The sequence below is a fragment of the Callorhinchus milii genome, unplaced genomic scaffold, assembly GCF_018977255.1.
Source record: "Callorhinchus milii isolate IMCB2004 unplaced genomic scaffold, IMCB_Cmil_1.0 Scaffold477, whole genome shotgun sequence".
NCBI lineage: Eukaryota > Metazoa > Chordata > Chondrichthyes > Chimaeriformes > Callorhinchidae > Callorhinchus > Callorhinchus milii.
The window spans coordinates 1,492-28,247 of NW_024705218.1; the positions used below are offsets into that span (position 1 = coordinate 1,492).

The 26,756-nt window shown below is 45.3% G+C and overlaps 1 protein-coding gene across 1 annotated transcript; it reads right to left on the reverse strand.

The window, feature by feature from the left end:
* Nucleotides 1-308: 308 nt before the first annotated feature.
* On the reverse strand, nucleotides 309-26,337 carry LOC121852145 (protein unc-79 homolog). Its single transcript, XM_042346238.1, is given in 28 exon segments — nucleotides 309-554; nucleotides 1,686-1,727; nucleotides 2,197-2,274; nucleotides 2,839-3,039; nucleotides 3,157-3,343; nucleotides 4,188-4,363; nucleotides 4,883-4,972; nucleotides 5,065-5,142; nucleotides 5,652-5,756; nucleotides 5,908-6,018; nucleotides 6,193-6,261; nucleotides 6,891-7,036; nucleotides 7,039-7,063; nucleotides 7,182-7,267; nucleotides 8,825-8,937; nucleotides 10,061-10,099; nucleotides 16,209-16,349; nucleotides 17,503-17,602; nucleotides 18,205-18,321; nucleotides 19,727-20,959; nucleotides 21,074-21,214; nucleotides 22,405-22,570; nucleotides 23,120-23,302; nucleotides 23,615-23,904; nucleotides 24,711-24,779; nucleotides 25,160-25,264; nucleotides 25,267-25,338; nucleotides 26,151-26,337. Coding segments are annotated over 28 exon segments (4,596 nt in total).
* Between the last annotated feature and the right edge of the window lie 419 nt (nucleotides 26,338-26,756).

Here is a 26,756-nt window from a genome sequence, read left to right on the forward strand (position 1 = left end):
GCAGATCTTAGAAGCAGTTCCGTAATATCTGCTTCCGTGGGTCATTCTCTCGAATAACATTTAACGCTTTTGCTGAGATGCAAATGGATTCTTCACATCATGACGATGAATCTCATCACCGAAAGCATGATTGGGATGAAATTTGACGGGAAAAAAAACTTCATCGAATTCAGAAATGGCAGACCAATAAAAAAAATTGTTACAATCACCCTACATAGCATGCTCAACTGGCAGAACGTTGGTGGCAGGGTGCAGGAAAGCGTTCAATTGCAGCGGGCTGCCACTGCTGCCCTTGCCGAACTGGCACATCACAGTGGGTAGAACTGCGACGCCGCCTCAGACGACTGCATTTCCACCTGTGCCATCTTGAACTGCGTGCATCGGAGCCACTGTTGGAGGTGGGGAGGCCCGCGTTCGGCCGACATGCAACCAAATGCGTTGGAGAAGGGCGCGGAGGCCGGCTGGCAGGGCGACGGGCCGGCCAGCCCCACACCCGGAGAGCGTACACGGCTCTGGACGGCTTGCAGCCTCAGCCGGAGGCCTCCCGACAGGTGCTGCAGCGCAAACAGGACGAGTCGCGGTTATTATTATTATTGATACTCTTGTTTACCCAGAAAAGCCTTCAGTAGGGTCCTGCCTATCTGTTTGTGGTGATATTGCCGTGTCTAATCCTAATTTAGTCATTTGTACGTAATTTTTCAGCATTGGATGTTTGGCAAATATCAGTTACTGGAGAACATGGAGAACAAAAAATTCCATGCAAAAAGGTGCCCGAGCCGGGAATCAAACCCAGGCCCCTTCTTTCTGTGAAACACAAGTGTTACCACTGCGTCACCCTGCCGGTAAACGTTCATTTACGATACAATTTACCAAGTGATTTGGATTTATAGAGAATATCTAAATGTGACCGCATCTCCATCATACCGACAAACGAGCTGATGTCATGCATTCTATGATGAGCGCAGCCCAACATCAGATGTGTATAAAACTTCAACATATCTTGACCATACCTAATGCAAAAATACGGTTGATATTTTTTTTATTTTTTCTCATTACAAAATGTTGTTTGTAAAACCACATTGCATTCGTTTACATCGGAGCTGTTTCTCAGTAGCAGCCCCTGCCATCTGCCAACGCCATCAACTTCACATTTGCAGCAGCAGCAGCGCTCACTCTCCTCCAACTTTCAAGAGACACTTCAAGGCCCCACCTCTCTCGCCTGGGTTTCGATTGGCACAAAGCTTGGCTCGATGCCTCAGAATTACGGTGATGTATGTCTGTGACATATTGCGTGTGTTACAAATTGCATTATTAATGGAACGACAGTTCGTTTTTCGTGTCAAAAAGCATCAATTTGCTTTATAAACTTTTTTGAGGGTGAAAATAAATTATATTAGAATACTTTTTATGGTCGATTACACGGGCCCCTTTAAATTGGTGGCCACCAAGACATCCTGCTTGATGAAGGCTGGAAACCCCCGACGAACCTAACCGTAACCCATAATGTCTCAGCCAGAGGCACACCTGGCACAATGGTTACTTTTTCACAATAATTTTTGTGTTATCTAGTTAGTCGAGTAATGAAATCGATAATCTGTATAGTTTTAAATTATTTAAATAATCGGAGAGCCCAGCATGAGAAAATATATATTTAATGACACATTAGAGCACACACAATTCCTTACCTTAGAGTTGGAGTTGATCATCGGTAACCACATGGGCAGAAGCTGCATGTGGAAATGACGGGAGAGAAAAGGTGAAGTAATAAAGGTTTCGCGTTCATTTGTCTTATATTAAATGGTGCTGAAAATAAACGAATGACATGTCACGTAATCCATTTGTGAGCAAGTGTGCTGAACAACAACTGCCTGGTACTGGCAGAGTTTGACTGGCCCAGTGAGCAATGAGGCATTGGCCTGGAAATCCAGGCCTGGAGTTGAGTAATCATCTCAGCCCAACTTATATCTAATCTACAATGATCGGTCAAAAGAGGCCACTCTCTAACACATCCAGTTGTACTGCTCTCTGTGATTGTTCAGATAGGGAATGTCCTCATATTGTGACATAACACCAATGAGCACAATTGGAATATAATTAATTAATAAACAATTAGTAATACATACAAATACATGATAAATAAGAATGCATAGCACTCTAGATCCTGGCCCAGTTCGAGTCTAGTTAAAGGGTGAGTACCTTGACTAAAATGCTGGAGTTGCAGCCCTGCAAGGCCTCCATGAGGCTGATGACGTGCAGGCTTACCATCTCCACCAGCTGGAACAGACACAGTCATCACCATCGAGCACACAACGTGAGAACGTTATAAATCCTATAGAAGACAAATGCCGTTACACACCGTATTTATGGTCCTGTGCAGCTTCCATGGCTCTTACGACTGGTACGTGAAACCCATCAATATTTAACAAGTCTCCAAACTGGTCATTATCTGCAATGTGACATTTCCTTTGGGTCACGTTACATCACAGCTACATTTTCTCCATTCAATTCCCAATTGTTCTCTCCACTGTCTTTTCTATTCCTCACATTCTTGGCCGTAATCCCATTTGCTATTTGGCACATCCAGCAGTGATCGCGAGTGAAACGTGGCTGGGTGGCTCAGTGCTGAGCTTGCAGCGCTGAGATCCTGGGTTAGAATCAAGGCAACTGCCTGCGATTAAACCAGGTTTTCAAGCATCGTGGTTTTTTTGGTTTAAGCTTGGTCTCCAATGATCAAGCAAAAAGGCTCATCGCAGAGATAACGTACGAACACTTTTCCGCCATCATTGTAAAGCGCCAAGAAGGCGGGGGTTAATATGCGGCGGCACCATGCACCCGTACGGTACGGTTGTGCGCCATGAGCTGCAGGATGCCGGGAGTGACGCGGCTCCAGAACTCCATGGCAGTGAGCGCCGCAGCCGAGCCGGCCTCGTTGAGCGTGGGCGTCCCACCGCCGGGTCCACCGAGCTGCTCGCAGTACACTGTCCACAGTTGAGCGAACACGAACGCGTGGAACAGCGACGACATGTGGACCACCGAGGCCTGGGAACACGGGCACATTGGTCACACGCTGTCTTTCTGGAGCCTGCAGCAAGGCAGCAAGAAGGCGGACGGAGGAAGGGGAGGGAAAGCCATCGACTTTGTGAGGTTAAGCCTCACCTTGGAGTGCTCCGAAAAGCCCATGATGATGACGAGCAGGTGATCGGCCACGTGGGGCCCAGCGTCGAGCGGGATGGGGGTACAGGCCGGAGCCATCGGGGAGCTCACGCTCAGGTGGTTCAGCGAGCCAAGCAGCAGCCACGACAGCAGGCGAATATGCGACACGCACTCTATGAACTCCTTGGGTCTGCAGTGAACAACAACAACAACAAGAATAGAAAGGCCAGCGCTGCTGTAAATGCCTGGCAGCCCCGCCAACAATTACATAGCAATGGCAACTCACCCGCTAGCCTCCTCTAGTGAGTGGCCTCCTTGCTCTCTCTTACATTGACCCTGTCGACTACTGATAGGCCACCCTATTCCCCTACCAACTTCTCCATACTATTCAGGTAGCCCTACCCTTCCTGCCCTTTGCTGCACCCACTGCCCAAAAGGCCCCATCCTTTGTCTGTACCGTGAGCCTAGCACGAAGCCAGAATATTTTAAGCTGTAGAAAAATTCAGATTTTCAAAAATGCTTCGAGTCACAAGGATAGACTGACTCCTCACAGGACGCTGGTCACTGAAAAGCATCTATTTGACAAAATGTAATGCTAACCATTTTAATTGAAAATAATAGCCGATGGAGTTTGTGATATTGATTTTTTTAGCAAAGGTGATAAGTGCACATGCACACGTGCATGTCTATGTGTGACTGCTTTACATCTGCGGAACAGTTAACGTAAAATGCTGCGAACCAGGCGACCCGAGTTCGATTCCTGCTCACGGTCAACACCAGTGACAGTCCTGGGTCTCCTTAGAGACTCAGCCTCAAATGAGAACCTAGTGTGATGTGTAAACATCGTGACTATGGATACAAAGGCGGTTGGGCATAGTGCTGGCCACCTACCCCCTCGTGCGCCGTGCCAGCCTTCATAGGTGCACGTTAGCAGTATTTTCCCCATGAGTCTATCAAGACTATAAAGGGGAATTGTTGTCTTTGTGTTTGCTTGATCCTATCAAGACCAGTTGGTGCTCGCGTGCAAAGCTGACCCTTGCTGCATGGTGGAGGGTGGGTGGAAGAGCCAGGGCAGGCAGCGCATAACCGCCTTGTTATCACGGTGATTTCCCCGCGTTATCTCCATCGCCACCACCTGCGACAGCCCCACCTTGAGCTGGCCGCCAAATGTGTCCTCATGCAAGCTCTGGGCGCATGCCTTCATGTGCGTCTGTGGTGGAAACGCAGTCATATTCACAAACGTATGTTAGCAGTCTAAAATAAAAAATTACTACCTAATTGAGCATTGAGGTAATGTGCAACTCCTATTACAATCCGGTCGTGAAATTCCACATCCCTATCGCAGAAGGAAGTCTGTCCATAGGATAACCATTGTTGACTTTCCCGCAGAGTGGTACAAAAATGTGAGTAGCCCAATAATATTATTGGCGAGCATCGAGAATAAAAATGGTTGTAGAATGGTGTGCAGGGTGGGGGCGGGGTAGTGCACTGTGCTATAAACCCGGCGCCATAAGTTTGATCCCTGTACAGATACACGATAGCTACAGTGTCAACTCCTGGGCATGTCACGGCCGAGTTTTACAAAAACCCTTGCATCTAAAGTGCACATGTAACCATACCTGACTGTTCAATTAAAAGTCATACATGTATATAAAGTTGTGTTAACATTAGTAAAACACAATAAATGCAAATTTATATTAATAATGAGTGCTTCCTGTAAAAGACATACTCTGAGCTTGGTGAGTGTATGCAGATCGGCGATAAAGTCCAGAATGTCCATCAGGTACTGCCTGACGCACTCCATGGCAGCCGTCTGGCACTATAACAGAACAAGAGAGTCGGTATCTTGTCAGAGAAATTCAGCGACACGGATGTGCTCACTCACTGTGGCAGAACCGTGCGAGGACTCACTGTTGGTAAGTTGTTGATGATATTTTTCTGGAGGATCAAGGAGCTTGCCAACCTCGTGCCTACATCCGAGCAAATAAACTGGGAAACAAAATACAAAACACACCAAGCAGGTCAAAATGACGTGTGTGTGGGCGGCAGGGTAACACAGTGGCAACACTTGTGCCTCAGCAAAAAGGATCTGGGTGCATTCTATGTAGAGTTTGTATGTTCTCCCCATTTTGCAAAGTGTTGAGAGTGAGTGAGAGTGTACGAGTATGTGGAATGTGTATGTTCTCCCCCTCTGAATTATCTGGTTCCATCCCATAGCAATGTAACTGATATTGGCCAATCCTTCCAATGCTGAAAATACCTGCAAATTTCTCATTTCGGATTCTACATAGCAACATCGCCCCCATCTGTGAAAACTTTGCAATTGGGGGTTATGCTATCTAGGGATGTTATCTTCCAGATTCGACAAGATAAAACTGAAAAGGTGTCTTGAGATTCAGTAAGGCTTTCCTGGATATATAAGTTTAATACTATTATCTAGGTTACAACACCAATTGATAGGGCATTGTTTAATTGTCATCAGAGCTAAGAACCCACACCTGAACAAGGTAGAGAATGTTTGTGTCCTGCAAGGTGGACTTGAACTTCAGTGCTTGTAACAGCTCAAGAACGACACTCCGAGTCAGATAGAGCTTGTCTCTCTCCTGGGGGAGAGAAAGTAAGATCCTGCCTGAGAAAATGTACGGCACTTTTTCCGAGAATGCTTGACTTTATAAAATAATTACTTTATTCAGAAATTCCAATGTGCTGACAAATACATTAATCAATGAATGTATAACTTTCTCGTGCCATTACCTTTGTAAATCCCTTGTAGCAAAGGGCGCAGAGTTCCATGACATAAGCCAGATTAAAGTTGGAGTTTTGGATCACAAAGCCGAGCAGCTTAGAAAACTGTTCAAGCAGACTCTAAGATTCAACAAGATAAAACGGAAAGTTAAAAAATGACAACACCTCCTGCTGTGTAGACAATTTAAACAAGACAGTTAACTTACTACTGTGCATTGTTATTTCATGTCGAGATTGTACTTTTATTTGTTTTTTTACTGCAAAACAATTCCCTGGAGGTAGTGGCCCACGTACCCGTGTGGCGACGGTTGCAGGGATCTTGAGGAGACTGATCATGATCCGCAGGCAAGAGTCCAGGCAGCACTGGCACATACCACATACATCTCGTTACTTTGCATCAGCACCAAAATGGTTCAATGTGTGCACAGACTTCATGCTTTCACATTGGCTCCAGCCTATTCCCAGGACCTGGTGATGACACCCAACTATGGCCGGGCGGGATATTATTACATGTGATGTGTCAGCTGCCCTATTGTGAAAAAGAAAATGTAGTACAAGTAAAACCTTGGATTGCGAGTAACTTGATCTGCGAGTGTTTTGCAAGACGAGCACATTTTTAAAATACATATTCATTTGATAAACGAGCGAGGTCTACGCTTTGTCTGCCGAGCGTCACGTGATCACAACTGATACGAGTGCTTTGGATTACAAACACGTTTCCGGAACGAATTTGCTCGCAATCCAAGGTTTTACTGTACATGGAATAACCCAGGGTTATTCCCAATTCATTCATTCTCTATTTTTTTACAAAAAATTTAACTGACCAAGCTTATAGAATAAAAAATGCAAGGCTATGAAAGGGTTAACAAGTACAAAAACACAATTTATATAAGTATGCATTTTAAATGTGACTCTTGATAAACAAAAATGTAATGATCGACACTGGATTTTCTGCAGCTACTGCTCTCCCTCAGTGTGGGTCCTTAGTCTACCTTGACAGGCAGGACTGAGGATAACTTGGGCAAAAAGGTTTGGAAGTGGTTACAGATGCCAGCCCACAGGTTGCTGGGTGACTCCATGGGCAATGCCTCCATGAACGTGGCCAAGTTGTCGAGGCATCTGAGCATTGCTCCCCCATCGGCAGGTTTTTCTTGCCATTGAGGCCCTGGAGGAAGAAACTCAGTGGGCGTCACAGTGTCAGGCATGGCCCGCTTCAGAAACAAGGCACACTACGGAGAGTTTTGCGAGTTCACGTCACACGGCAACTGATTAAATCCGCTTACCTCGAGGAGAATGTTCAGGGCAGCAAGCGAGCTGAGTTCTGAAAAGTCAGACAGGGCTGACGACAGCGTTCTTAGGAAGTTTGTATCTAAAAAAAACAAGTAAACAAACGAATTGAAGTATTAAACATATAAAACATTATAGATTATGATGAGAGAATTATGGGGAGCTGCTGTGGTATGATGGTACATTGGATTTGCAATTCAGACCGGTATGAATCCACCTTCCGGCACAGCAGTTGAAACGACAGCGCAAATTTATAACATGCCCCCGCCTCCGTCCACCCCGTAGTATAGATGGCTACACCACAGAGTTCGTCCACCGGCAGGTCGCGTGTTGTGAGGGTAAAGTGTAGGAATACACACCTCTGTCAACACGTCTCGTCAGTGTGGAAGAGTTTCAAACACATGCACTGTGTGTACAAAGAGCTCATAGCATTGAGCATCATGCAGAATCTGTGAACTTTTTAATATTCATCTTGTTTTTTCTTGTCATTTAGAGAAATGGATTAAAGTAGAAAAATGGACCAAATAAACTCTACAGTGTTGATCTCGTAGAGCCCCTTCCACCAGTCGTGGCATGAGCAAGCAATTGCAGGGCAGCACCTTTATCCTTTTTTTCAACGTGAATATGTATCCGTGTGCTTATTTATAAAAGGTTGCATTAAGCATAAACCATTATTTTACATAGCAGGAGTGCACACTTCCTGTACACTCCCAGAAGGCCTTGGGGTTGATGGGTAGTGTAACATAAACTGTATACTTTTACGTGTAGATATATATGAAGAAAAAAAATATCTGCTTATTTATTTTATTTATATTCTGCACAACACAAAATGATCATTACGTGTTTATAGTGGATGTTGTGGCTGTAAAAACCAACGAATCATGACGAGTTGCACCGCATTTTGGTGTCTCTCTCCCCCCTCTTCTGGACATTTATAACACCCGCATCACCAGCAAAGCAATCAAGATTGCAGGTGATCCCACCCACCCATCTCACAGCCTCTTCAGTCTGCTGCCGTCAGGGAGGAGACTGCGGAGTCTTCCAGCCAGGACCAGCAGGCTCAAAGACAGTTTCTTTCACCAGGCTGTCAGGAGACTCAACTCCCTCCCTGCTCTACCATCACTCCCCCCTCTGCCCACCCACCCCCCTTTGCCCCCTGACCCCATCCCCCACACACACATTCACTCGTACATCCTGATCTCTGGACTGCACATTGCACTACATCGCACTACCACACTGGTTTAAATATCTTATTTCTTTAAATACTTTATTTAAATAATATTTTACATTTTAAAAATTCTTGACTGTTGTTTATTTTAAGTTTATTACATTTTTGATTATTTATCTTGTGTTGATCGCCGATTGTTTATTGTTTATTTATGTCTTTTAATTGTGATTAATTTTTTTAATTGCTTGGTTGCACCGTGGGACCAAGAGAGAGGACTGTAATTTCATCTATGTTGTATGTCATGCATGTAACACACTTGACAATAAAGTGACTTTAAGACTTTAAGACTAAAGACTTAAGATTTACAGCAGCCTTGTGTGTGCAGCACTTCCCTGTAAAATCCACTTAACATGGGAAGTGAACAACCATCACACACACACACACAGAACTGCATACAGTTTGAAGAAGGACCTTTGATGTTGCTTTGGAAGAGCTGTGGCAGGATGCCATTCGGAGCGAGCTGGTGGAAAACGCAGCGCAGAAACTGCTTGGCGACGCCAGGTGCATTACCCGGAATCACCACACTGGGGACACAGAACAGGAAAGTAATTATAAGCCACCATGTGACCGTTTCACCTCATCTATACGATGTTTAATCACAATACCGCAGGTCACAACACTTATCCGTATGCTTCTTCCCTTGAATTGCACTACTTTTGAATTCCTTCCCTTCATGTCCTTCCGTAAGCTGTTATAAGCTTGCTCAAATCAATAAAAGTGTTAACTCTATTTTTATTTTGATAGTGCTCTTTGTTGCTAGCTGCCCTGCCTGAAACGTTGAGCCTTTGGGCCTGAGCTCAGTAATGAGTTTAAAACGAACCCAAGAGTCATTCCAGCTGACTCACCCAGCCCAGCTCAACCTCATCACACTGGAAATAAAGCATAACAGCAATTCACCCAGCACAAGAGCCATTCACCCAGTCCAAGTCTTCATTATGGTTGTAAAAAGGTAGGGTCCACGGCTAACTTTGAGCTACAAAGACATTTCCGAACTGCAAGGCACAAACTACCATGATGATCGGAGCCCGTCATCATGACATGCAAGATGTTCAAGCACCCACTGTGCATATGGAGCTATTTCACGTAAAAGTCAATAATTAGAAAATAACAATCGACATCTTTCATCATACGTTACAACACACTGCAGCAAATTTCCACGGTACAGGGGAATTGACGCAATGAAGGCATGACTTCATCCTACAGTGATTGAAAGTTGAGGCTAAATCATCGTTAGAGGTCAAATATCCAGGTTTTGGTGCTCGTTTAGGATTGCCAAAGGTGAGGCACAAGAAGTAAAAACAGATACGTGGGAACACATTCCTGTGGAGGGAGCTGGTAGAAACGTTGGGTTGCTCGGTCAATGGCCAGGGTCAACGGCAGCGTGGTGTATTCCGCAAATATGGCCGACTGTGAGGGCGGGCACAAGCCGGCGTGAGTAGGTTAAACGTTGAGTTTTATAAGGGCACCACGGGGTGACCAGCCCCTCCTCACCCAGCCCCACCCATCCCACCCCCTCCCCACCCTCCCCACCCAGCCATTCCCACCCAGCCCCTCCCTCCCAACCCAGCCCCTCCCTGCACGATGGACGGACACAATAATCCTCTGTGGGCTGGTGTAACCAGGAGGTTCCTACCAGTATAAACTTACCTCTCTGTTTGCCATGGATACGTCGCACTGGATGCCAGTCTAAATGTCAACATGTAATAAAGAGCAAGAGTCATGCAATAGTCAGTTACGGATTAATATGAAAACTGATACCCATTTCATACGAAAGATTTGTAATTTTTGTCAATGAGGTGGTTTGGTGAACTGAAAAAAATGTGCCCATGACATGTAAATGTGCATGTAATCTGCTCAGCCACTTGATACAAATCTGCTCCAAATAATAAAAGAATACGAATTCAACTGCATAGGTCTTCAAGGTTGTGCTGTATAGCTCGGTGATGTGTTTCAGGTTGTACCGCACTGTGTAGTTTTTCACGATGTGAAAGTTTCGCTGCATGACCTAGGCGAGCCGAGAATCTCCCGGCACATGGAGCAAAACGTTGGACATCATCGTGCCGAACAGCACGCGGCACAACCCAAGACGCATCGGAGAGCCATATATATTCTACTATAGGTAAAAAGTAATTGGTACCAACGAATAAACTCCTATAAGAATAGGTTTTACCCTTTGCTGGCAATAAAACAGGTGTTAATATGTTAAAACACCAAACAGAAACCTTTTTCAAGGAATCCTGAGCTATAAATGCCCTGATAGTGCATTCTCTTTGTGTCGTTTGCTTTTTGGCGTTCTCTGGTCTAACACTGTGAGACGAGGCTCTAAAGAAAGCTGCCTCTGGTGTAGACCAATCAGTTTCAAAGACAATGCATATATTACACTATGTAACACAATTTTTGTTCCTGGGTAGTAAGTGTTATTTCGTAATTGCTTATGCCTAAAAAGTATAAAAATGGCTATTATTCCCCACAAACTTTGCTTTTGTGACCAGGACAGTGATATTTTGAAATTTACCTATTTTCAATGAGAAAACAGGACGAATTTGTGTCTTTTCGTTCACATAAAGTCAAAAAAACAACATTAATCAAAATTAACATGTATTTATACTAAAGTAATACAAAAATTACTACAAAAGATTTAGAAGTGAGTAGTTTTTCGAGATTTACGATTTACTGTAAATCACTTTCACGAATCAGCCCCAAATGTAGTCTCCCATCATGTTCTCGTTATACTGTCCTTGGTAGCGGCGTTCAAAGTCCAGTATATCCTGGTGGAAGCGCTCGCCTTGCTCCTCCGAGTAGCTCCCATGTTCTCCTTGAATTTATCAAGATGAGCATCAAGGATATGGACTTTGAGGGACATCCTACAGCCCATTGCGCCATAGTTCTTCACCAGAGTCTCAACCAGCTCCACATAGTTTTCGACCTTGTGATTGCCCAGGAAGCCACGAACCACTGCGACAAAGCTGTTCCAAGCCGCTTTTTCCTTACTAGTGAGCTTCTTGGGGAATTCATTGCACTCCAGGATCTTCTTTATCTGTGGTCCGACGAAGACACCGGCTTTGACCTTTGCCTCAGACAGCTTAGGGAAGAAGTCTTGAAGGTACTTGAAGGCTGCCGACTCCTTATCTACAGCTCTGACAAATTGTTTCATAAGGCCCAATTTGATGTGCAGTGGTGGCATCAGCACCTTCCGGGGGTCCACCAGTGGCTCCCACTTGACGTTGTTCCTCCCACAGAGAACTCGGTCCGCTGTGGCCAGTCCCACCTGTGGTAGTGCGCCTTGGTGTCCCTGCTGTCCCAAAGGCAAAGATAGCAGGGAAACTTGGTAAAACCGCCTTGGAGACCCATCAGGAATGCCACCATTTTGAAGTCTCCGATGACCTCCCAGCCGTACTCATCATACTTCAAGGCGTCCAGCAAGGTCTTGATGCTGTTGTAATCCTCTTTGAGGTGCACCGAGTGAGCCAGGAGAAGAGACGGGTACTTGTTACCATTATGGAGCAGCACGGCTTTGAGGCTCCTGGATGAGCTGTCAATGAAGAGGCGCCACTCATTCTGGTTACAGGCGATTCCGATTGCCTCGAACAGACTGGTCACATTGTGGCAGAAGCAGAGCCCATCTTGACGGGTGAAGAAGCTGCAAAAAGGTTGGTGACGCTTCCTCTGATCTGCGACTTGCACACTTTCATCCAACAAGTTCCACTGCTTGAGCCTCAACGTCAAAAGCTCGGCATTGGACTTGGTGAGATCAAGATCTCTGATCAAGTCGTTGAGGTCTTTTTGGTTGGGGTAGTATGGGTTTCTCTCCTCAATTCCACCTCTGAAATTGTCATCTGGATCTACAATGTCTTCCTAGCTCTCTGACTTACTGCTCTCTTCTAAAGAAGGCTGCTCTCTCTCCGGAGCAGTGGGTATGGGGAGCTTATGGCAATGTGACACCAGGGCGATGGATGAAGGAAGGTCCGGATACGTGAAAGGGTTGTCTTGATCCCCAACAAGCGTCACACATCTTAGCAGATGTTTCCACAGAGTACTTTTTCGCTCTTGTCTTGATAAATTGGCCACAAACATAGCAAAATGCGTCTGCCGGATGCTTGCAGCCTCTTGATGCCATCTCAAAAAAATGCACTTAGGCAGCTGGAACTAAAATTAACTGGTGGGTTTCAGGCCCCTGTATATATACTATATATATTACTGGAACGTTCTAGATTGTTCTAGAAGTTACTCCAAGTTTACTCAGCACTGAATCTATCTGGAATGTTCTGGAAAATTCTAAATATCACTGTCCTGGTCCCAAAAGCAAAGTTTGTGGGGAATAGCCATTTTCTGTACTTTTCAGGAATAAACAATTAGGAAATAACACTTACCACCCATGAACAAAAAGAAAATTGTTACACAGTGTTATCAGACCATGTTTTTCGTTTGCATGCTTGTGTTTGGTGTTTTTACATCTTAACTCCTGTTTTATTTCCAGAAAGGGTAAAACCTATTCTGATATTTTGATACTGGCAACAAATATCCCATATTGAATACACTCCTGCAAGTTAAAAGTTGTTCACATTGCAAAAAAAGCTAATGTTTGAGAAACGTAGTACTGTGTCGTGAACATGTGGCTCAGCGGTTTTGCAAGTGGCTAACAATTCAGAGAGGTGCCAGTTCAAATCCTGGAAGCAGGTTGAATCAGCCCATCAACCCTCCAGAATGAGTAAAGTAAGTACCACTTTGTTGGGAAGTCAACAGTAGTTGTCCTATGGATAAAACCCACCCCCGCCATAGCAATTTCCACCACCGGCTAAGGGCTGTAAAATTGGAGATTAACAACGATAAATGTTTGAGAAGTGAATTACAATGACTTTTGAGCAAATACAATACATTATTTGCAAGGTGAACAATGTGTCCGCAATTAAGATGGCGTTTCGTCTCTTTGGCTCTTCCAAATCATCGTTCCAGAGACACATTTCCATAACGTACCATAAGAGAAGCAATGCGCAATATGATTACCTGCAGATGGCTTGAAGGATGTCTTACAATAATTCACGTGAACATATGTATTGCCATTGTTCAATGCGACCACAACAAAGCGTTCAAGAGGTAAGGGACCATCCCCTACAAAGAATGGTACATTCCTGTTACAGAGACCATTGCTTCCTCCTACAAGCTCTGCAGCAGCAGACATTGTTATACTAGGCCTGCCTTTGCACAATACTTGGCTAAGGAATGTACCATGTTTTGTTGAAAGGGGGTGGTGACCCCTTCTTGTTGGACCCCTGCTGAAGAGAAGCGGCATCACACTGGATGTAGACTCAATATGGCATTGTAGGCTCAATATGGATTGGTGAAACAGTGAAAGTGGTAGGCACAACGACACCACCAGCATAGCCAGGTCTCAAGCCGGTGGAAGGCGAAGGGGGAGGAGAGTAAAGATACCTTTCATTCTGAGAGGGATAAAGTGCATCAGCTGCAATCCTGAGAGACAGAGGAACATGCAACAGGGCCGATAAATACTCACCTGCTCATGCAAAAATAAAATTCGAATCAAGGAAAGGAGGATACATTCAATTAAATCAATAGATAAGAAAAGACAATAAAGAGATATTTCAATTTAACGGTAATAAACCGTAGCTAAGGAGGGAGCGGTGGCGCAGTGGTTCACACGCTCTACTATGAACATGGTGACCTAAATTTCGATTTAAAGCTTTCGTGACTGCAGGGATTCATCTTCTTGGTTCTTTCGGTAAAGTCACGTAGGAAGACGGCTGCTTGCGTTGTAGCCGAAACGTCGTGAGAATTATTTTATTTTATTATGTTTTATTTTTATTATTTTATTACTTCCCTTCTACGTGACTTTACCGAAAGAACCAAGAAGATGGTGACCTAAGTTCGATTACCAGCCATTGCTAACATAAGTGGCAATACTGCAATATCTGAACAAGACCTGAGGCCCCATTTACCAATCCACACTCAGCAGTGTAGTGAAGTATGATCAAACCAACCTGTATCACTTAAAGCCCTGGGGAGGCCTTCATTCAGCAGTGGAGCTCAATGCCAATGTTGAGATCTGCTAGCCACGAAAGGGCTTCAGTCATTCATGTAGTTTTTCCATTCCCCTGTTGAAGGCACGCAGGCTACAGTGGATTCATATATAGTGCATAGTTGTGGTTGAATGGCCACAATTGTACCGTGACTTGTGTTTAATTGTCTATTTATGAAGATGTGCGCATTGGCCTCTTAATGCTATTGATGGTTACACCACCGGTGTGTTCGAGCAATGTGCGATGAAAGCCAGGACGTGCGATGATGATTGTGTCTCGAATGAGGTGTTTAGTCTTGAAGTCCACGTTGTTTCACTCTGCTTGCTAGCGTTCTTCCGGATCTGGGTGAAATTCTAGTAGTAACGTGATCCAGAAAGGGATGGGCACTTGAGTAGGTGGCGGTGAGGTACATGGTTGAGCTCATTGTTGAGGTGGTAGGTGGTTTTTGTTGGCAAGAAAGTGTGTAAATGCTCTTGCATTCTCTGCGGATATTGGTGGCGGAATGTCTACCAGAATATGAAGCCAGGAGGTTGGTGTTGGTTACAGTGGTCTGGCTATGATGCACATTCCGTTATTCCATTGTACATCAAGCAGTTTTATGTACGAGCTCCCGGACCAGGCTGAAGCACAATTTCCATTACAGGACTATCATGGAGGCATTTATTAGCATGCAGAAAAAAAACTAAATCACAATTTTCCTATGGGAGACTATATATATCAATCAGTGTAGTGTTCTGATGAACTTACAGAAATGTATCATTTGGGCAAAGCTTGGTGGGTAAAGTATATATATCTTTTTTATTTCAAAATAGTCCACTGGCATTAATGAGAAAGCACTCAGCAATATTCATTTAGGTGCCAGCAACGTTTGGTTAGGGAGCTGGGAAAGTTTAGTCCTAAAAACAATAACAACGTAAAAAGAAGCAAGTCAACTCAGATTTAGGTAAAAAAAAATCATAACATACTGAGGAGACCTCCTTAATAAAGATGCGCACCGTCAGGGTAGGAGCAAAATCGATCATTTTGTTCTCAAATTAAGTTTACTAAAACATTTAAATTCCTATATTTTAAGTTATTTAAAATCCATTGAGCGAGTGTTTCAAGGAACTCAGCAAGTTGCAGTCAATGGAAAGACATTGGTAGGCTCTGACTTGTGTGCTCTCCAATAAGAACATCTCACCAAAAGGAAGAGTAGAGAAAATATTATTAAGATTATTCACATGCATTTGTGGTTAATAATATATAAGTGAGAATCATATTAGTACAGATAGTAGCTTGAAAGGTGAACGTGGTTAAAGACTGACATACATGTGCCAAGTACAAACTATTAGCATGCCCTTGCAAACACAAGGCTAAATGCTGTAATTTGCAAATATGTTAGAAGTGGGAAAGTGTTCAAAGAATTGTAATGCATAGCAGGGATTTGAGATGAATTCCAACCAATGTAAACATTAAGTGTCATAAGAGATGGAAGCATCATAGATTTGGTTTAAGTTCTTGAATTCGCCACTTTAAATTGTAAACACAAACCACACATGAGTTTAAGTTAGATTATTTTATTTCATGAAAACAACAATATTCTCTAGAGAACATTGTTCTTTGAAGCATACTCGAGTAACAAGACAATGTGGCTTGCACCCATGACAAATGTATTAACATTTACAAACCGCATGACTTTTACAATAAGCTTCTGCATTCCAAGCCTACATCCATTTTCCTTGTAATATTCACCTCCCGGAGGTGAGCGGAGAAATAAGTACCTGCCGACAGACTGCAGCATATCGAGCAGCAGGGGTGCGGCGACCTCAGGGCTGAGGTGGATGAAGGTGGACAGTGTAACGATGGACAAACTCAGCGTGTCCTCATCGTACTCCTCCAGAATGGCGCCGCAGTCGTGGCACCTGGGAAAGAAAAACCATTGTACGCACATCTCACCGGTACAAACGCCACGACTTCATAGGCACGGCCCGTTTGTCAGTCCACTGCTGGATGAGGGCCTCCCTGCGCCATATGGATCTTGGGGGCTATTCGAATATTTTTTTAAACTTGCTCAATACGGGTTTGTGAAGGTGGGGAGCATATCTATTGAAGCTGAGAATGAAAGTACAACAATTAATTCTGTGCACTTCTTTCTGCTCACAGCATAGCCCCGCAGCAGCATATGACAACCTGTTTTATGCATGGTGGTGGGCGCGCCAAAATCCTGCTTAGCTTCTGGAATATGACGAGATGGCACACATTCTGGGTGACTCGGTCATAGGCCACCACCAGTTAACTGGGACACAAGAACAAATGCACTGTTTCACAATGGTGGCAACTGCTGCTGCTGTATATGCTGGTGCCTGGAAAAGTCGAGACACAGATACTAAGTCTTCTCTGTTCTCCCGTGTTTTTCCCACCTCCGTTTTTCTTTTACTGTGAGTCATCTCTTTCCCTACCAATGCTATGATAGCACTGTTATTTGCATATGCTCTGTACAGTGCGAAAAGATGCAGTGTTATTTAATTGCGAAGGAATGCAAATCTTTCTTATTATCTATTTCGGACATCTTAATTTAAAATTTGAGGCACTATAAAGTAATTACACTGCTCACCAATCTACACAAACACATGTACAGTGGTCGCAGTGCCACACAGTCATTGAATAATGTCCGAGGCTTCAAGACCTAGGTGTGGACAATTCATGGATACATTCTCAAGAAATAAAATGAAGGGAAAAAGTGTTTCCTCTCTTCCTCTGCCTTTAACGGACTTTATCTCTTATAAAATAAGTCCACCTGCTGTTTATGTGCGGCTTCTTCCGATCCAACCTAATTTAAATGCTCCCGAAAACCAAATTGCATTGCATAACCGTGGACAGGTCTGCAACCAGAGGTACAACTCGTTTCGGCCTGCACAAAGTGAATAATTCGGCAGCGAATGCACGGTGCCTCTAATGGCCAAGGCAAGCTCAACTGTGAACCTACGGGATCGTGGCTGCAGTACGGGGTTGACGACAGGCGGCTTGAGAATTCATGACGATTTACAGGGAGCTGCTCTTTGTGGACAATCTGACCTGTCCGTTGCCAGGGTCGGTTGCTCGTCCGTGAACTCCTCTGGCACCGGCACAAACATGCTGGGGATGCTGGCAGCTGACACCAGGCTGTACTTGGTGCCTGTGGCAGCACAGCAGAGGGTCAAGTCACTACATCTTCCTCGTCACATGAGCCATACGGCAGCACTCATTCACATTTGCGGTCTCGAGTTGAAATTTGACTTTCGAATGATGATGGGGATGAGCAGTCTATCCAAATTACGACAATGGTTTGTTTCAACCGAGTGGTACTTATTTCATCGACAACATGAGGATTTTTACTGGTGATCATCCGATTGTGCCATAGATACCACACAGAATTGAACTCTGGATGCTCACGCTAATTTGAGCTGCAATAAAATGGTATGAGACATACAAAACTAATACGACTGCATAGGGTTTCGCAGTTGTGCAGAGTACCTCTCCAATGTGTGTTTCAAGGGTTGTCCTGCGTGTTGTTCAGCATGATGATGACCATGTCCAATCTTTGTTGTCCATGTGCTGGAAGTTACTTAATAATTTAGTTCCTAAAGAAGTTCCCAATACATGGAGCAACATGTGGACAACATGCCAAACACGTGGTGCAACCCAAAAACACATCGATCAGACAGCTGCAACTTGTTCCAGTCCAACTCTGCAAGCGGCGATGCCGGACGCAGGTGAGGTCATGCCTCGTGTACTTGCCTGCCTCCCAGGCTCCGAGGGGCTGCGGACTGTTTCCCTGCTGCTCCAGCTGCTGCCTTAGCGGCTGCTGCAGTGTCAGGACGCCCAGAGAAGCACGCTTCATTGGCTTGTAATGAGCTGTCCAGAAAGAGCCCCAATAAATAGTGCAATTAGATTTAAAAAAAACGTAATTTTTTCGGCACATTTGGATATTGCTTTTCATGATATAGCCTGGCATGGCATACAAATGGAGAGGTACAGGCTTGGAATTACACAGACAGATAGAGGAACACATGGATCAGAGAACATGTGCAAGTTAGAGACATCATCTTGCTTGTTAAGAAAGTGACGCATCTAATCTCATGAGTACCGATCGTGGGCCTGGGCAGGACACGTTGCTCAAGGAAAGATGGCTGGTGGTCAAGACTATTGACAGTGGCAGCCAAAGGAGAGAACACGCCTGATAAGTCATCCACTGCGGAGACAGATCATTGTTGATGATGAATCACATAAGCAACTCTTACACAATCATACATGTCAACCCAAAGGGTTCAAATCAGTGAGACCCCCTCCTGATAAATATTGGGGAAAATAAATAAAAATATCGATATATGCACGCAAACCAAAATAAAAAAAGTACATGCTTATAAGCATGAAATGCAAACCCTTTACTCAAATAACTTGCTCCTTCCAGCACAGCCAATGCTCTCACTGTGAAATTTGTCCTCAAGTGCTGCACTGTCATATTTTCGTATGCCCCTCACACCGCTGCCACTTAATATCATATCTACACAGTGCAGAAAGTATTTTGTTTTCCGCATGTGGATGCTATGAAGCATCTGGTCAGAGGGGGGGGGGGGGGGCTCGGGTTACTCTGGACATCAAACATACAGTACAACCTGAAAAAAGGTAAAAACGTCTATACATCAGGAAGATGTGCAGAGAAAAACAGGGAAACGTGGCAATTCATTACATTGACTGCTTTCAGCTGATGCAGCCGTTCCAAATGACTGCGCAGAGGTACTTTCCCGAGGCAAATCCAGCGTTGGGGACCACCTACAGCAGGGCCCGGAACATCTGAAAAGAGTCAAAAATAAGCCACAATGGGTATTTTTACTTTCGTAAATTTTCCCCAGTTGTATACCGATTGCGCTATCGACATCACCTTATCAGATGCATGAACCATTCGGATCTCTCACAGAGCAGCATATTTCGTGTTAGAGAACAGCCCAAAGCAGAAAACTTCCTGGCATCCCTTCAAGTAACCTCTGATCCACACAGTAGAGGGCAATACCTTCCCTTGACTTCGCATATGAGAGTAACATTCATTGCATTAAGTCAAACCGATATTTAAATTCTCAGAGCTGAAATTTTGCCAAATTAAGGATGTTGAAGTAAATTTAATGGAATGGATTTGTTGTGCGGTCATTGGTGACAGGGCTGGGACCATCATCTAAACTACACTTGAGAACAACCTACTGACGCACAAAGTATTGACACGCTAAACAAATACAAGCGCTCCCACGCAGTCCACGAAGCGTACCTCCATCGTCGATGTCTATGGACTGCTGCGGCATGCTGAAGGGCATGTCCAGGTATTCCCTCTGAATGGCGCTGACTGCGATTTTCCGCTCCTTCTTCTGCCGGGGAACAATTTGAATGCGGAATTCTCCCTCTTCCCCCTCCTCTTCCTCACCCTCCTTGAGGTCACCTTCTTCTATGGTTGCCTCGGTCGTTTCGGCCTCTCGATCATCTTCTGCGACAGCGCAGGACGGCGTGCGCTCCCTCTCACCGTCGATGCCGTTGGAGGGGCTCTCATCAGGGGGAGTCTCCTGCACCGCCATGTGCTTCTCGAGCGGGCCCCTTTTGGTTTTCTGCTTCGCGCTGGCACCGCTGTCTCTGTCCGAAGTGCTCGTCGAAGCCGGGCTGTCTGCGCCGCAGCTGAAGATTTCGAGGCACTCTGACGTCGCGCTTGGGATCGCGGGAAAGTCTGCCGCGCTCGGAGGCTGCAGCCAAGCGGTGCTGTCGGGCACCCGGATGGAAACCTCCCCGGTGCAGTCCTCGATGTTGACCATCACCACAGGTGTCACCTTGGGGCCATGACCTTGGGTGTCCATACCCTTCAAAGGCTTCCCTTCTCCCGGCTCGTTCTCATCGTCGCTCTCTATGATTTGCAACGGCGGGAGAAGATCAAATGTTAGCGAATCACTGTCGGAGCTTGTGATCATCGACAGCTTTTCCAAAGCGGCCGTGACCGCCTTGTCAGGCGAGATACTCATCAGATCGCCATCCTTTCTGTTCTCCGCTTCAAACTCCTCAATGTCCTCGAGTTTCACCTCCGGCACATCCAAAAAACTGAGCCTGATGTCGGGCGTGATGCTTTTCGTCATCTGCTTCGCCTTGGCCGCCGCTGCCACGTGCTCGTCGCCTCCCCTGTGGTGAGACACAAATATCTGGCTGTCGGGCGAGGAGTTCTGGCTGGCGTCATGGTGTTTGGACGATGGCAAGAAGCGTCTTTCAATATCTGGACTGGCGGAGAAGGACCTCCTGTGGCACTCCACCAGGGCTGGGTGGAGTGGCTCCGAGTATGTGCTCCTGTGCTCCATGGACCTGTGCTTGGGCCGCAAGAGCCTCTTGCTGGATGAACTGATGGATGGCACTGAGATGGACACTGAAAGCAGCTCCTCCTGGGTTTTTGGCGAGGGGCTTGACTGAGACTTTAGGATGTCGTGCAGGGCACATTTATCTTTGTATTGTGATAGCTCTATGTCTGAATCTAAACACACAAACACAAACACACAACAGTTAAGTTGATGATACATTTTAACTCACAAGATTGGTTGCAAAGCTAGTATTTACTCAAATTTGTTTAAGAAAGCTCTGAACTCACTCCGTTGAGGTAGCATATCAACTTGCTGATATTTGGTATTCTTCAATCCTCCCATCTTCTTGAGTTTTGCCAGGAATGTTTGGGACTCTTTTCCTCGTGTGGGTGTTTCGTGACCATCAGACTCATCAAAAACGCTGTCTTCTTCTGGGAGAAAAAACACATCAATAAAATAAATAAGGGATTACACCACCACTTTTGAGCATTTCTCCTTCATATGGAATGGAATGGAGGTGCAGTGGTTAGCACATTGCGCTAAGAATCCAGCGGCCTCAGTTAATTTCTTGGTTATGGCGAACATTAGTGGTGATATCTGACCTGGTCCTGGGCCTGCTAAACTTCACCAACCTGGACTGATCAGCATGTGATGTGATCAGCATGGTTAAGTATGGTCAACCTTCGTCAGTGGGAGATCGCTCGTTCTCTTCTCTTGCTTTCATCTTCTGCAAGTGACCTTTCGCCAGTCATCCATATTGTCAACTCCCGAGTTAAAAACCTTCCCCTCTCCTCTGTCAACGACGTACCATACCTTTTTATAATCTAAACATTGATACCGTTTAAGTGTGGCATCTTGAGATGTGGTTGCATTTCGACGATTGGGTCTCAAAATTGTGATATGGCGGCCCCCTCGTCAAACCCCCGCTCGCTCCACCCCAGGTTACTAAAGCCAAAATATAGAGATCACATGCCCACATCTCTAGTCAATGCAGTGTAAGGCATTTGTTTCATGTTGTATATAAAAAAATTGTTGTCAAGTACATTTTACATTTATCCTGGTCAGTATCCATGCCTGCACCCCCATTGAATCACCAACTAGACGTTATACAAATCAACTTTTTGTTGTTTTGTGTTGTCAATCAACCACCAAGACCAACATAAGAGAGGAAGGCCTTCATCCAGCAATGGATTGACATAGCGGCTGGAAATGTTCTATGTTTGTCATTTAAAATGTTATGCATTTTTCAGTCAGGATATCTGGTGATGATAATTATTAATGACTATGCTTGTTTAGCCAGGAAAGCCTAACCGAGTCTCAAGTCTTTTCAGGAGGGTCCTGCCAAGTCTTCGCAGGAGGGGGTCCAATGGGTAATCCAAATTGAGTCAGATGCAGACACTTTTTAAGGATTGGTATTTTGGCCAATATCAGTTACATTAAGGGTTTTTTTTATGGGAGGAAGCTGCAGAATCTGGAAGCAACCCATGTGGAACAGGAGCTCTTACACTGAAAGGCACCCAAGTCAAAAATTGGAACCCAGACCATATTTAGCTGCGAAGCACAAGTGTTACCACTGCACCACCCTGCCGCCTTGTGTGAAACAAGAAGCCCCACTCACCCATCTTCTCCTTGTCGCTGTACTTGCTCGTGTTGCTGTTGTCACTGTAGAGGGGGCCTGCAGTGGGGTGCGGCTTGCAGCTGTGGTACTGGGCGTCCAGCGTGTTCACCACCACATAGATCAGCTGCAGCACCACCTTGCATGTGTCCGGCTCCTTGTAGGGGTACTAAAAAGGTAATGGTACAGATGCGGCCCGATAATAGCTCGCTCTCACCACTGCTAGCGGAAGGGAGCAAAATATATAGAGGATATTTCATCTCCTCTTCTATGGTAACCCACACTTTACTTTACCACACATGGCCTGCCGAACAACTGTGTATTAATTTACAATGCTGAGTGGACAGAGGCGGTAAGGGGGATTTTATCAACTTGCATACAAGAGGGAACAATACAACCAGAATAAGATGAGCAGAGTGTACCATGTTAAGAAATTTCTGCTGGGTTCCCTGCCTGAGTTATGGCAATAGTTCTCCATGAGTGACATTTTCGACAGAGTACAATATAAACAAGTGGTGTAGTTTTAGTTAGCACGGGCCCTGGTGTAAGGAATCAAATCGGGGCCCATTCCCCAATTTCCACCCCCACTTCTACGTTGCCTGGAACCTGGGTCCCAACGGCTCGTCGGCCCCGGTGCAGTTGCACCGCCTATACCTGACATAGCTACGCAAACGTCCATCAAGCGAACAGGCAGATCGGGAGAACCGGGAGAGCGCACCTTGTAGAGGATGACTATGAGAGTACGGAGCCAGAGCTGCCGCGTGTGCGGATGCAGGGACCAGAGCGAGCAGCGCGGCGGCTGCTGGAAGTAGTGGCGCAGCTGAGGGCAGGCACCATACTTCAGCACTTGCAGCACGAGTGGCAGCAGCTGCCGGCCCAGGCTGATGTTACAGTCGAGCACCTGTGCAAGCACACAGGGCCGGCGTTTAAGTACACGGAGAACAGTTAGCTCCGTCATCATCCATGCTTAATCCACTGCTGGATGTAGTGCACCGCGATGCCATGTCGGTCAGAGAGGTTGCTTGACAGCACTTCACCACACTGGGCAGTGCAGGTTGGTGAGGGTGAGTGTGCCCTGGAAGTAGGTAGACAAACAAAGAAGAGTGTCCCACGTAGATTTCGCTGCGCGGCTCAAGAAACGTCTGTGCCACCCTGATTAAACCCTGCACCCCAAAAACGTCGTAAATCTCCATAAAATCTCCATCCAGGGTACCTGCGCAATGCCGGTCATGAAGGCATTAAAGCAGGTGCTGCTGCGCATCTTATTGGGAGCCACCATGAAGCAGCCCTCCTGCTGGTCGTAGCCCAGCAGTACGTGCAGGTGTCTCTTGACGGTGTTGAAGGCCTTGGCGGATGACACGTCGGTCTCCGAGGTGCTGCGTTCCTTGGCCATGAACTTGGTAAGCACTGTGATGAGGTGGTGCACGGTCTGATGGTCGATGCGTGCGTCCTCCGGGAGGGGGTCCAAGATGGTGATGTCGTCTCCCACTGCCAGGTTGCCACCTGGAGTTTTGTTTAAAAAAAAAAATTACAACTGGAGCTGCCGTGCCACCGGTACATACCCCAGACACAGGGCACGTGTACCAAAAACAGGGCATGTAGACTAGAAATAGGGCACTTGCACCAGATGCAGGCAGAATTTTTTATATCATATATAAATAAAGCCATTGCAATGCAACTCTCCACTACGAAACTCTACCCAAAAGTAATTTATTTTGAGAAACATAAAAAAAACATCCAGTGGGGTAGTTGACATGTGAGAATAATTGCAATGCAAATGAGTGTGACAATGTGGAACATAACATCCATGTTTTTTATGGATACTAAAAAAACACAATCTTTAGACGATTTGTTACCTGATGTATACTTTGGTAGAATGAAAACTTTTGAATAAAATAAAATGTCGTTTCTTCCAGCTCTGGGAGCTGTGATTGTTCCCATACCCCTGTGTGGACCCAATATTAACCGAATGCTCTGCTCAGTGCTCTGCTAATCAATTGGCTTTAAACAATTATATTCTCATATCAATTAAGTCACTGACCAAATGCACACACCTGATGATTGGTTAATCACTAAAATCTGCATCATAGCCCGTCAGAAGGACTAGAATTGTGAAACACTGTGCAAATTGGTTGCTCGACTGAAATTCAGTACTTGGATTAATTTAGTTTGAGGATTAATACTTGGTGTGTTCTGGCAGCCATATATTTGTCATCATCATCCAGCAGCAGCAGCAGCAGCTTCACATGTCATGGTTGATGTCAGGATGACTGTTGTTAGGTCTTTGTGAGTGATGGTGTGACTCATACCAGGTAAAACATGCTTAATCATCTCCCCAAGTGATGGAGCAGACTGCTGATGGCGAGTGATCCGTAAAGCTGCGATGATAAAAAATATATGAAAAAAAAGTAAAATGAAATATAAACATCGCAGTTCACTCTATAAATCACATCATGTAGATGTACTGTAGAATAATTTAAAACTGAAATGTGAACCAGAACCTGAAAGAAAAAAACAAAGTTTCGAATTTCATGTTTCCAACAAATCATGTTAATAACACAATATAATGGTACAATCGGTCTTCTTCTGCATACATATAACGTGTCCGAATATCTTAATGTTAAATATATTTTTCTATCACGAAATAGCTCATGTACCAGTTTTCTCTTTCATCGTTGTTTTGTGTGAAATATGATGCAGCTATTGCGAATGACAACGGCTGAGTAGCCGACGAGACGGTGAGCGAACGATACTCAACGGAGCCTGTGTGTCAGAGTTTCCGGCAGCGAGTGTGTCCTCTTGGACTCCGCCGGCTTCTTCACGCTGTCGCGGAGCGAGCGCACACTTTTCTGACGATTGCGGCGAAGCGTGCACGCTTGATTTTCCACATAGCCGCGTCGCTCATGTTCACCACGTTCGTTCGCACCGTCGAGATGGCTGTCGTTCAAAGATGACGCATTCAAAAATAATAATCGTCATAATCATGCCGAATATGTAACGTGCAGTTTCCCGTCATTCTCAAAGAGAATAAAACAGGGGCACAGGAAAACACAGACAAGCAGGAAGGCAAAACAAACTGGCACCACAAATTTCTCAATCTCTTTGATCCTAAAAGAGTAAGTTTGGTCAACTTCATTAATGAGCATTTATAAAACACAAAAAAACATTTCTAGACGGCAAAATGCACAATTTTGAACATTTCTTCAGTACTCCCATCACACCTTACATGTTACGTGACATCACGACACTGCATGTGTAATGCACACAGCACAAGGTGGACTGACGCAATCGAAAGCCTAAGTCTCAAGACTCTTTTTCAGGAGGGTCCTGCCAATTTTTTACAGTCGGGGGTAATGTTTAGACGTGTAATCCCAACTGAGTAATTTGCAGGTAATATTTTTTAATTGCAATATTTGTCCAATCGCAATTACACTGTGTTTTTTTGCTTTCGGAGGAAACCAGAGAATCGGGAGACAACCCATGCAAATCCCACATAGAAAGGCATCTGTGCCAAAGTTCAAACCCGGGCCTTTCTTGCTGTGAGACACAAGTGTACTCCTGTGCAACCAACTCTACCACCCAAAATGCTTCTTCTGCTTCTTCCCTTGCACTGCTCCACTTTGGAATTCCCTCCTATCATCTCTTTGCCCAAGCTCCAGCTCGATTCAAGACATGTGTTAACTCTACGAAAATTTTGGTTGTGCTATTTGTTGCCGACCGCATGACGTTTTGGGCCTGGTGGCACTCACTGGTGGGAAAGGGGAACTCCTTGTTGCAGTCCAGGTGGAGCTGAGCCTCGAGTGACAACGTGTCGAAGCGATTGACAAAAAACTCCCAGCTGAGTGCGGGGATGTCCGGCCGTACGTTATGCAGGAGCAGCAGCTTGCTGAGGATGGTGGGCCGGTCCTTCACCACCGTGTCAAACTGGAAGTCCATGCATGCGCACAGGCACTGTGCAACAACCAAACCAAACAGATATTACAGTGCAGAATAGGCCAGTGAGTCCAGGTCGACCGCGAGCATCTTCAGCAGATAGATAAATCCTTCTATGAAGAGCCCAGGCAACCTTCTCTCAGTGGAAGGTTACTCGTTCTCCTCTCCTGCTCCCATAGCTTGGAATTCCTTTCTATATGCTATCTGTGCTGTTTAAGACCAGGCTCAAGACTGTGCTCTTCCCCTTTGCCTATAACTGTCGGACACTCTCGAAACTAAATATGACCACTGTTTCTCTACAGCATCTTGAGATGCGCTTGCATTTAGATACCATATAGATCCGCATTCAGTTTAACACGTAGGCTTTCGCGACCAATATTATTCATAATATAGGTTTTTGGGTCAGATCGCGTTATTTATAA